The sequence below is a fragment of the Microtus ochrogaster genome, linkage group LG4, assembly GCF_000317375.1.
Source record: "Microtus ochrogaster isolate Prairie Vole_2 linkage group LG4, MicOch1.0, whole genome shotgun sequence".
NCBI lineage: Eukaryota > Metazoa > Chordata > Mammalia > Rodentia > Cricetidae > Microtus > Microtus ochrogaster.
The window spans coordinates 25,538,399-25,551,504 of NC_022030.1; the positions used below are offsets into that span (position 1 = coordinate 25,538,399).

The window sequence follows — 13,106 nt, forward strand, 5'->3', positions numbered from 1 at the left end:
TGGCCTGATGGGTTAGAACATAGGTGGGTGGAGTAAACAGAACAGAATGCTGGGAGGAAGAGGAAGTGAGGAAGATGCCATGCCTCTCCTCTCCAGGGCAGACACAATGATGCAAGCTGCCAGGTCAGACATGCTGAATCTTTCCTGGTAAGACTGGTGCCACACAGATTACTAAATATGGGTTAGGCTAGATGCGAGAATTAGCCATTAAGAGGTTAGAAATAATGGGCCAAGCAGTGTTTAAAAGAATACAGTTTCCGTGTAATTATTTTGGGGCATAAGCTAGCCAGGCAGCCGGGAGCCGGGTGGCAGGAATGCAGCCCACAGCTCCCACTACAGGGGTCATCTTATGGAAAAGCCTTCCTGCTCCTGTTGTTGCTCCCCACTGCTGTTTAGAACTGACCTTCAGTTGTATTTACCCAACAATCAGGAAGCAAGTAGGTAAAGTATTCATAACTCAAGAGACAATGTAAATGAAGACAGGGTCATCTTGGAATATTCACTTTAAACTGGAATTCTCAAATACATATTTGGCTTTACGATTCCAGAGGGATTATTTCTCTGACAAGGGCAGGGCCACTGAAATCTTTGCAGATACATTTCAGAAATGGTTTGCATACTGGACAGTTGCAAAGCAGTTACTAACCTCGTTTGAAATGGATACAATAGTAACATGGGCAGAACAAATGACAGCCATCAATCAAACTATTGGTAACTGTAAAATGTTAGGCAAAAGTATCACACACATACACACACACACACACACACACACAAACACACACACACGAAGCTGGAGAAAAGCTATTTAGGAGAATGAAGGGACCAATGAGGAATGGACAAGGGCAGGCAAGAGAAAGGGACGAATATAAGCAAGGTACAACAATATGTAGAAAAATGTCACACAAAAACATTACTTTGTATGCTAAGTAAAAAGTAAAACATAAAATTAAATTAATCTCACAATTATTCTAAGAACAAGACTTTAGAAAAAAAATAAATATATGCTATGTGATGCTATTTTCACAAAGGTTTAAGAAATGCTAACCAACAGAACAGGCAGTGTGCCAGTGGCTGATTGGGGTGCTCCAGAAAAGCCAGGGAGGAACCACAGGGAGAAAACAGAGAATAGGAGGGTGTCATATGTGTCCATTGCCTTGTTGGGGTAAAGGGTTCAAAGAATTATATACATGTCAATAAATAAATACTTTATACACACTAGTCTGTGCATCAAACATATCCCATTAAGTCAGTTTTTAAAAAGAAAGGAAAGAAAAAAAATCATGGTTATAAGAAGTGAAGATGTTTGGCTGTTATTTTCTCAAAAGTAAAGTGAGCTTCACTCTTTAAAGAAAAAGCCTAATAAGTTTTACGGCCAGGAATAAAAAAAAATCTTTCAAATTAAAATTAAAATTTTAGAAAACATGCTTTTGTTACTATGAGCCTGAGAGTGTCCCCATTACTTTCCTAATGAGATTACATGTGACATTAATGAATGTGCTCCCTGGATATTATATAATAAACTGTGTCACTATTAGAAAGATCTGTATATGCTAATGACCTGATATTCTCCAAATGACTCAATCATGCTGCAGAATCATGCATGGACAAAAGACACATTTTAATTGCCTATCAACCAATGGGCTTAATATAAACTTGCAAGGAAAACTCATTAATAGGGTTTTTAGATTCCACAACAAAACTAGTTTTTTAGAAAATGTAGCAAAATCTACTGCGGTAGGCAGGACAGAAAGATGGTGTCGCACACATGCCCCATCTTAATCCCGGGATACTATGAACATTAGATATCGCTCTCATACATATGTTCAGTCAGACGGCAGAGCTGACCTTCTTCCAGGGCGATTATCCAAGTGGATTCAGTCTCATCACAACAAATCCCCAGCAGGTAAGGAAAATGTAAATCTGAGAAATCTAATACCCATGGAGTATCTGGCAGGCCAAACGTGGGAACCCCAGGCCATACAGACAGGACAGGAGTCTGCCAGTACCGGAGCAATCCTGATAGGAGATCAGCCCCAAAAGTCCCCAGATGAGAGCTAGGCCTCACATTTTAAAAAAGGCTTGAGAAACTCCAGTCAAGATTCAACTTCTAATGGGCACTACGGTGAGGTAATAAAGGAGTTACTTTAAGCTCCTAGACGACAGGCGTTTATTACGAGCTACACACTTGTCAATCAAAGCAGGCATCAAGTTGAATGAATCATACTGCTGAATTTATATCCAAGAAAGTCCACAGGAGTGGAAAGTGCAAAGTGATGAGAGAAAAGAAAAGAAAAAGGAAACAAGCAAAGAAAATATGCTAAAATACTGATCAGATAAACCACATAAATTTTACCAAGGGGAATGCTTTACAGTTATGCCAGCAGACGGGTAGAAATGACTGGTAATTAGGAAACAATCACAAGTCAAATGAACAGAAAAAGTCAAGACACGAGCAATGCTGTGGCACAGAAAGACCACAGCCTGCTGCCTCGAAGGCGTTCCCTTTCGTAATGTGTACAGAACAGCAGTATATACTCACCATTGCACCGCCATACGTGTGTCTGGCTATTGTACACAACTCTCTTGGGCTTTATCCAGCTCATGTTTGCCATCTGAACCTTGCACCCATGCTAATGAGTTACTTTTCTTCAAGTTTGGCCTACTCCCAAATCTAGGATTTTTTTTTTTTGGTAGCATTTCTTGCTAACCAAGAGCTTTCTCTGTACCTACACAAATATCAGCATGTATTTATGCTTAAACATCCTATTCTAATAATAACTCTATGCTACTCAACCGTTCCTAAGTTTTTAGAATGTGCTTGTTCACGTACAGATCACAGACAGTTCCGTTTTGATTAAGTTAGTGAGAATCTATGTGTGCTGCAGTTATGTTAACAGATGGAGTATTTCAGCAGCAGACTGAGTAGTGTGATAAGACAGGATGCTAACCCAAACCAGGGGACGCATTCTACAGGCCACACTGACCAGGGAATCTACAGAACTGGGTTACAGTTACAAATAATTTTCAAATTCCTTTCTTAAAATATTTTAAATTTCTTCTTTTAAAATAAGTGAGGTAGATACTAAAAGGGCCAAGCAAACACTTTTGGGTTATGAAGCACTGTAAACTGTTTATCTCTGTAATTGTCCAAAACAAGAAGAAAGAGAAACAAGAAAAACCTTAAACAGACCATGTAAGTTTGAGGTTGCCCATGTTTGTCGCTATAAGTTGTTAAAGAGATAGAGGCATGAAAGTGTCCTGAGAAGATTCCCAGCCTTGTGTTAGCCACACATGAATACAACACATGGTTCACGAGTGGCCATGAAAGAATGTGTGGAGATGGATTTCAAAATGACAGACAATGACAAAACAGAAGATGGTTTCTGCAGTGCTATCAAGTCACACTAATGCTCAGTTTTTCTAAGCACCCTTTTACACATAAACATTATATATAACTGAACTCCATGTGTAACTACAGTCTAATAAATCTGTCTCAAAAATGTTGGCTTTTCAAGAAGCTATAAAAATATTGAGCATTTTTGTAGGCTTTGTTATCAGAAAAATGTCATACAAAACTCCTTGAAAACTTTACAAGGAAATATCAGAGACTGAACATAAAAATGCAATAAAACATGATATTAAAATGTCATCAAGTAAATCGCTCAAATAACATTACCTGGGACTAGTTCCATGATGATGTAGACAGGCTGTCTTTGTGTGCACACGCCTATAAGTTTGACAATATTGGGGTGATCATATTGCTTGAGAATTCTAGATGTGAAAAAAGTATATAAGTTTATCAGTTAAATAAAACAGTTTATTTATGATCATTACCATAATGTGTGCAATTAGAATAAACTTTAATCATAACTCAATTTTTAAAATATCAGTATGACTTGAAAATACTGATAAGCTAAATGCCTATCAACAGGTATTGATAAATATGGGCAGCATAGCACAAGTGCAAATGAACTGTTCATCTTTAAATACTTCTTTAAAAATTAGTACCCACTCCGATGCTTAATAATCAGGCTAATTAGGAACGACACATGGAATTTGCTTCAAAACATCTAGTCATCCTCAAATCATCCCACGCTGGCAAATGTTACAGACATCACTTCACTACATGAGAGGTTTCAGACAGCAAAAACAAGAGTTCTTAAAAAATGTCCTAATAGAAGTGTTCAATTAAGAGTTTCAACCGAGGCTGAGGCTCATTTGGTGTGGTCATTTGGAAAAGCACAGTATTTCAGTAGAGGTTGCACAGTAGGAAACACCCCCTAGCAGGACTTCAAGCATGGGTTAAAAACAGAACAGAACCCTTTTTACCCTGATAATATAACTCACTCCTCTGGGAAAACTGACACATTCTTTCATATGAAAATGAAAAAAAAAATAACTAGAAAAAAAACATATTTCGTGCATACACAAATAAAGAACAAACTTTAAGTACAACATTTTAGATTTAAAATAATGATCCATAAATGAAAATAAACTAGGAAAAAATCTAGAGATAAAGAAAATACTAGCAATGACTTAGCAAAATTTCTAGTAGAAATTAAAAGTCAAGTTTGAAGAATATTTGACTTTAATCCAAAATGTTGCTGGACAGTGGTGGTGCATGCCTTTAATCCCAGCACTCATGAGGCAGAGGCAAGTAGTTCTCTCTGTGTTTGACACCAGCCTGGTTTACAAAGAGAGTTTCAGGACAGCCAGAGCTACAAAGAAAAACTCTGTCTTTAAAAAAAAAAACACAACAAAAACAAAAACAAAACAACACAACAACAACATCAAAAAACCAAAATGACATTTGTAATATTGAAAGATGGTAATGAAGAAACTGCACAGAACAGCTATATGATGTAACTGATGCCAGAACAGCCACTATATACAGCTGATGGCTATGGAGGAATAGTCATAAGCTTTAGTGAACAGAACTTATATGTCTAATATCAAACTTCATAATTTCAGTTAAAAATAAAACCTTTTAATTCACAAAGTAATCACAATTTTAAAAGAAACATGTTTTGAAGCACTGTCCACAGAATTTCCAATAATGCACACGAAAAGACTACAACTTCATTCCTCAGACACACGTAAGGACTTAGTATTCACTCCATGGCCACAGACAGAGTTTGAGTATGACTGGAGATGTGCTGAGGACATCCACGCCATGAGCGTGGTTCCCTCCCCTCGCTGTCTCCTGGTCTCACCCATCATCCCTTCATCTCCCACTCATACTTCTATTTCATTTACCCTGCTCAAATTATACTTCCATTTTTAAATATGCAATTGGTATGACTGATCTCATAAATAGGCAGATTAGTTTTAGTTCTCTGCAGAACAGGGTAAGATGGACTATTCAATTTGAGTTAAGAATATAATATAGAGAAGAAAGTCACCTTAAAAAAGAAAGTTTTTTTTTTTTTTTTTAAACTAATTCCAGGCACAAAACAGAAAAAGAAATCTGAGATTCTTGAGAAAGGAATCAAATGTCTAATACCCAGAAAGAGTACAAGATACATAAATACAGCTAACGGTATATATGAGCTATGCAAATGTGAATACAGCACTACATATAAACACATGTGTGTAGTAAAATAAACAATGCTGCAGTGCTTTTAAGGACCTGGAGAACAATTGCGCTACTGATGGTCCATTGCTACCATGCCTGACTAACTGGTCTCCAGGCTACCTCAAACCAGAAACTGTTCCCGCACCATGAAAGTGTTCACTCCGGAAGGGCACAGAGGTGCTGACTTCTACCTCGGTAAATCAGAGCTCAGGAGATGTTTTAAAACTTCCCTCACAGTGAATTTAATACAACAGATTGATCAACAGTGAATTACAAACACAAACTTTATATTATTTTAAAGAACTCACTTGGCTTCCTGTAGAAACTTTATTTTTAATTCCTGAGGAAGATCTTCCTTGCATGTTTTAACAGCGACAGCGGTTTTATCCTTCAGTGTGCCCTTATATACTTCACCAAAATTCCCCTGAAAAAGATAGAAGCATTGTTGGACATGTCTGACAACCCGCAAATCTTTGCTAAAAATTCAAGAGAGCATAAAATGAAGTATTTTGAGTTAACTGTTTATTACTGTCTTCGGATCGCAGTGATTATGGGCAACAGTCCTCCACAGTGCCACAAGTTAATCTTCACTGGAGAAAACTTGGGTTCTTTTAATGCTTGGCTTCGGCAGAAGGAGAAGCCCACATTAACACCGCCGTAAGTAGAGGGGTTTCTCCCACCGACTTTACCCCTTGAGCACTCTATTAAATTATGATCACTGTGATTAAAGATAAAGCAGAGATTCTGAGAGGGAACTGCTGGCATTGATCCACCAGTCAGGTCTGCTGCAGAAACAGGTTGTTGGCCAGGGCGGAAAGGAGGCTCATTCAAGCGTCAGTGTCACCAGTGGGGACTCATCACATGTACCAGCACTGATCATGTTCCTCTACAGCTGGCGTCTACTTTGATACATATGCCTTATAATCGATGCATTTAGGAAGAGAAGAAATCCACAGTACAGGAAAGATCAATATGACTAACACCTTCTCAAAGAACTTGTTTTTCAGTATTCCTTAGGTTCTTACTATAGGCTTTAAGGCAGAACTCTGTCCTCTGTTAGAATTCCCAGAATTCGAGACTTTGTCACTGGGCTGTCTCCACTATCCCTCACCATGGCTGTCACCCACTGAGAACACTCCCTTTGAACTCAGTGTCACTGCCACTCCACCTGCTCTGACACGGCTAAAGTCCCCAGCCCTGCCACCACATCAACTGTAAACTCAGGACAAAAACCTCTGCAGCCCTTACTATGGCTTGGCCGCTTTTTACATTATTTGCAATCCCAGTCTTTCGGGTAACCGGTTTGCACTCTACTCTCTTTTCAACACTCCCCTCATTCTTAGCTGCTGCTGCTGCTGTTGCTTCGGAAACAAAAACAAAACAAAACAAACCCCAAAGTAAATCCAATGAAATCACTGGACTCTCAGTCACGTATCTGCCCGCCATCTTCCTCTCTGAGTCACAGATGCGACACAGAGTTTATGTGTGGACATCATGTGCTAATGTTGCACTGTGAGCATTTCACGTTGTCCTTTCCCAGCTACAGACGAACATGCCGTTCTTTCTCTTACAGAATAGCTGTCGATGTGGCTGCCACTGCTTTAGCGTCAGAGACGGAGTTACAGCCTCACTAATCTCAGGCCTCTCTTAAATCATTCTGACTGGGCTGCAACAAAACTGCCTAGCCATCACCACTAGCATTTGCACACCCATGGTTAATTCTTAGTCAGGAGCTCCCCTGACTCCCCTCCAGCACCTGGCACCAGGCAGCAGTCTCCCCTCCCTGTCTTAGCTTCTCCTATTTTCTAATTAATAACAGCTCTAGTTTTCTGTCTTCCTAATTGTTTGCCTTTTTCTTTTTTCTTTTTTTTTTTTTTTACAACTTCCTTTCAGGACTGCTTTTTCTTCCCCTAGCCTCTTGGTGCTGGAATGACCAGGGCTCAGTCCTTACCCTCTTCTCTATCTAGGCCCACACCCAACTACTCTATTTATATCTGGAACAGTCATCTTGTTTAACCTCAGCACTTGTTACTCAGCTGGCTTTCCTCACTGTCTTGCAGAAATCTAATAAAGTTGATGTGTCACACACTTTTAACTTTGTTTCCAGAAACCTGCTCCACTTAGAGCTGGCCTCTGTCTCTCTCTCAATCCCTACAACATCCATTAAGATACACAACTGGTCCAACTTCAAAATGCATCTAAATTTATTTCCTCCCAGCTGCGACCCCGCCCTAGCACCGGTTTTCACTCACCTAACTGCAGTTCTCACCTAACGCCCAGAACCACCTTCCCAAAGTAAATTACTCTGCTCTCCAGGAAGTCACCTGCCAGCTCCACACGCACACCCACGCTGGGAGTCAAAGGTGTTAGGAAACCCAGGCAGGCCCTGTATCCAGTGGTCCTCCTCACCTTGCTGACTTCCTCCTATAATTCCCTTTGTTTGATCACAACCAAACTGAGTCTTTTCCTCGGCAGGTGAGTTCTGCACTGGCTAATCACTTTGTGTAACCCTCACTGGCAGCTGTCCACACAGCTTGGTGGTGGTTCCGGCAAGTTCTAATTCAAACGTAATCAGTAATAAGATATGCCTGGACTATTCCCTTTAAGAATGGCAACTCTGACTAACACGCAACCCCAAGCCACTCCACTTTTTTCAGGACTCAGTGCCCTCTGACATAAAAGGTGTCTGTCTCGGTGCTTCACAGTTGCCCGTCTTTCCCCTGCTCGTCAGAGCAGAAGCACTATAGAGACAAGGGATTTTCTCTGCTTGTTGTACGTACACCAGCACCCAGGAGAGTGCGATACATCACGGGCATACGGTAAGTGTTGGGATGACTTAAATGCCAACTCTGGTTTAAGGCTATGGTTCTGAATGAAGAAGCTAATTTCTGCCATTACTTAACAATTACTACTGAAAAGTTTGGCTCTCTTTCTACTCATGCATTCTCAGCGTACAAAATATATTTTAAAAAGGTAGTAAAATATTAATGACAAATTATGTTCCAGTATTGTAAAACACTAAAGTTAAGCCAAATAATATCTCTTTAAAAGAATTTTCCTTAAAATATTTAAACTTGTTGAGACTTTCATGCCTAGTCATTAAAAAGTAAATATTCTATGATATAGCCTTAGTAAAAAAGCCAGCCTGGTTACATAGAAAATTCCAGAACAGCTAGGGCCATACATGTCTCAAAACAAACAAATAAAAAATTAGATGATTTTCCTGAATTAAAAATATTTTTGCTTAGTACTAAAAAAAAAATCTGTCCTTGTAAACATAGTCTACTTCAGTGTTTTAGTTTTAAAATTTATCATTTAACTGTTTTTTCAAGGAAATTAGTCTCTTTGTAGTAACTTTGAACCAACTGCTGCTATTGAATTACCCCAGCAATATTGTTACCACATTTAGGATTATTTCCTTCTGAATTAGGAGAGCACCTCAGAGTAAGCAGAGCTGCTTCTTTTAGCTGAGGTTCTTGAAAATTAACTTACTAAAATGTATTAGCAAATAAAACCTGTTTTCATGGTTTCCAGGTTTCCTGATGCTGCCATTTGGAAAAGACACTTACACAGCAAGTGCTAAGAGTCCTACCAAGGGGAGGGCTTCAGCAAGGAACTGCATGCTGATTGAAAACTGGAGGAAATGGTCAAGTTCACTTTTGAATAAAACTGGATCATTTAATACTTACTTAAAATGTCAGACCTCAGTTGACAGTTGAGTCTAGCCCTGATCACACACAAATTATATAAAAACTTACTAATAACAGTATCTAAATTTTGCTTTATTTTTCACAGTGCATCAGGAAGCTAAACTCAACTCAAATTTCACATAGAAATATCTACAATTAAGTCACCGACAAACTATTATTTATTCACTAGAACCTGGATAATAACGACTGACAGATCTGTGAAGAGTCTATTTGACTAGCCTGCCTTTATCGTTGGAAATAATGCGCTTCAATATGGACTGTGGCTTGGAGGAAACCTCAAACAACATAGCAGGAAAAGGAACTTTCACTGTGTAAGACTCACCCTTACCCACCACTAACATAGCCAGTTACAAAATGGGTACTTGAAAAAAGACACATCTTGCCCACAATATTTAGATAAACTTAAACCTCTCCCAAATAAACATATTTCTTCTTCGTCCCTCATCTCTCCTGTGGGGGAGTGTACATGGTCCACAGCACACATGTAGGTCATATAGGCTCCTGGTATTGAACTCAGGTGGCCAGGCTTGAGGGACGCACCTCTAACCCTACACCACGTTCCCAGCCCACATTATCTTTATGTTAGGATATTGCAGGGTTATGAACTTTCCTGACTGAGTACAACTGAAAGCAGAGTGACTATTGAAGGTCCGATGAAACTTTCCCTACCTCACAGCTTCTTTCCTTCAATCAACAGTCTTTGGTTTTGATAAAACCATTATTATGGCTCTGACCTCCAGGGAAAATATACACTATTATTAAAGATAAGAATCATCATAAGCCTTTCAAAGATCATCACACCTCTATCTCAGGGAAAGTCAGACGATTTCTAGGAGATACGATACTATCTTCTTCTAGATTAATTAGTATGTATGTACCTTGACATGTGACAGAATATTAAAAAATGCTTTGAACAGCAATGTGAAGTGCTCATGGTTAATATAAAATGTCTTATTTAGCTCAGCTGATTGCATACCTTGCCCAGTAGTGCTCCCAATGAAACATCTTCATGATTGAGAATCCATTTCTTATCCTACAGCAAAAATAGAGAAAAAGATCAATTGTTAATCCATGCAAGAATACAGTTGCTATAAATTCCTCTGAGGAAGGAAGTGCAGGCAACAGCATACTAAGAAGCTGTAACTGCAACATGGTACAAAATAGACTCAAGGAAGGTTACTGTACTGACAGATATTAAAATCAATACTGTAGCAAAATTCTTTCAGAAAGTGCAGCTTCAAAACAATGCAGCACCAACCCGGAAGTGATGCACAAGGTATGCTCTGTGCCTGCCACACAGCCATGACTGTTGCTGTCTATCTTAAAAAGCCGTGTGACAGTACATCAGAGTTCCACGTTTCCATGAAAACCTTCCAATTCTCACTCTCCTTCAAACACATCCTCTTCTATGGACCACATTCCTCACCTCCTAAGAGTTGCTTTTTAATGCATGCAAACATGATGACTTGCAGCTTTCTGTGACACTACTTAGTCTCACGTCTTCCCAGCCTTTCCTGGGGCATAGCAATGCAACAAGCATCAAGTACAATGTTACTAGGATGTGCAAGAGGAGAGGTGCCAACACGCCATAGTAAAATGCTATCTCCCTGTCTGAGCTGAGGGACCAAGGAAGCGGGACACCAGTGTGTAAAAACATAACTACAAAAATCACACAAAACTATAATGCTAGAATGGTACACAGGGCCATATTTAAAGGAAGGAAGGGAAAAGTAAGGCAAGGGATAGGTTACAGCGGAGAGAAAGTAAGGAAATGGAAAATGGAGGGGGGGTGAAGAAGGGGAGGCAGAAGTAGACTTCAATATTTTATTCATTATTTTGGTTTTTTACACTGTAGTATAATTTTTCTATCAGATAGAAACATAATTATGACCTATAGTATGAGTCATAATAAGTAATCAAATATATTGAAGTAAAACTATAACTGGTTTTAAAATGTCCTTTGACAACCATTTGAAGGACTCCATCTTTAGAAACATCATGTGACAAACATTCACCTATCACCCTCTGACAGACAAGTTACCACAGGCATTTGTTTTAAAGGGCAAGTTACATAAATAATATTTCAACCTAAATGTTAAGCTCAACTGATGGACATTAAGAGACCATATGGAAGGGGAACTGTGGGGCTATGTGAAGGTCCAACAGGCAACAAGTGGAACTCACAGAACATGACTGGGGGCTGGCAGAGCCATGCTTGAGTGAGCCTTAGAGAGGCAAAGTCTCAAGGACTATGTGTCCTTAGGACCTCAAGCTGTTACTGGGCTTAGCTCTGAGTGGTGACTTCATGGTCAGCACGTCCCTCATTATGGATTGCATGTCTTTGGTTGGAAATTTGTGTCTTAGGGTCGGTTTCAAAAGTCCATGCTAGGCCCAGTCTTGCTCTCTCTCTACCCCATCTCAGAGCTACCATGCTCTGCCTGTTGCCATGACCCCACCACGATGATCAGAGATTAACCCTCTGAAACTGGGAGCAAGCCCCCAGTTACTTCCTAAGCTGTCATGGTCATGTTGCCTCCCTTCAGCAATAGGACAGAAACTAAGACACAAGACATCTTCTCTAACATATAAAACAAACTTGGAAATCATTTCTCAATACACTCAGTAACTATGCACACTAAGTAACCCAGTAACTAAATAATATACATCTAAATAATCCATAGATTTTTTTTTTAAGGTCATGGAAAATTGGGTAGAAACTTAACTAAAAAACAAGAAAATTTATCAGAAATTGTGGAGTACAGCAAAAACAGTATTTAAAGGGAAATTTTAATACATCATAGGCATATTCGAAAACAAAAGAGTGCTCAAGTCAATGACTAAGATATTTACTTTAAAGATGCAGCTAAAAGGAACCCGATGCTAGAGGAAACAATACAACAGAAATCGTAATAATCTTTAAAGGCTCCAAAGCAACAGAGAACTCAGTGCACAAAGAACTGACTTAATGCCTGGCTGGCTCTGTCTCCAATCAGAGTTAAGACAGAATCTGACACACATACAAAGTTTCCAATAAAACCAGCCTGATTTCATGGCAAGATAACTGTAGTCAACAATAATTTCAAAGTCACTTAAAGATGCATTTAAATAATGTTAACTGCAAAAAAGGTTATCACTTTCTTTCTTGGCTAAATGCAAGAAATATCTTTAAGCCAGGTGGTGGAGGCGCACACCTTTAATCCCAGCACTCGGGAGGCAGAGGCAGGCGGATCTCTGTGAGTTCGAGGCCAGCCTGGTCTACAAGAGCTAGTTCCAGGACAGGAACCAAAAGCTACGGAGAAACCCTGTCTCGAAAATTAAAAAAAAAAAAGAATAAAGAAAAAAAAGAAATATCTTTAAGCCTCTTGACAGATGTCAGAGATGCCAGAAGTGTTTAAGGCTCCAATTCCTTAACTGGATCTTAAATGATTTCAGACCTAAGTCTTCAGCATGGAGGAATCTAAGAGAACCAGCCAGGATCTGTTACAATACAATCTCTGGTCTGCGTGGACACGTGTCGTTCTGGTTGGTGGGTGTGTCACCTGGTCCACGGATCACTCCTTGGAAGGTGGACTCACCTGCATCTATGAACAAGATTGCTTGGATAATTTGCCTTTGTTGAGATGCTATGATTCTCTTTCTTGGAATCCCCAGTGGAGTCCCCACAAGCCAAGCAGTCAAGAAGTTTCAACTGGACTTGAACATGGAAACTGCCTTTCTGTGTCCTATGAAAGGTGTAACCTTTCCTTTCCCTGTCTGTTTCTTTCAGATGCTGGCCAGAACTTAAACGTGCTCTATGGGCTTCCTTCCTCTTCCTCGAAAGT

The 13,106-nt window shown here is 39.5% G+C and overlaps 1 protein-coding gene across 3 annotated transcripts in view; it reads right to left on the minus strand.

Annotated features, from left to right (window-relative positions):
- Fer (FER tyrosine kinase) overlaps positions 1-13,106 on the minus strand; it is a 323,903-nt gene that overhangs the window by 110,656 nt on the left and 200,141 nt on the right. For all 3 annotated transcript variants that reach the window (XM_013351613.2, XM_005361336.2, XM_005361337.3), the window contains 3 exons: positions 10,262-10,318; positions 5,884-5,999; positions 3,677-3,771 (listed from right to left, as the gene is read on the minus strand). In XM_013351613.2, coding sequence (XP_013207067.1) covers positions 3,677-3,771; positions 5,884-5,999; positions 10,262-10,318 — 268 coding nt within the window. The remainder of the gene's footprint in view (positions 1-3,676; positions 3,772-5,883; positions 6,000-10,261; positions 10,319-13,106) is intronic.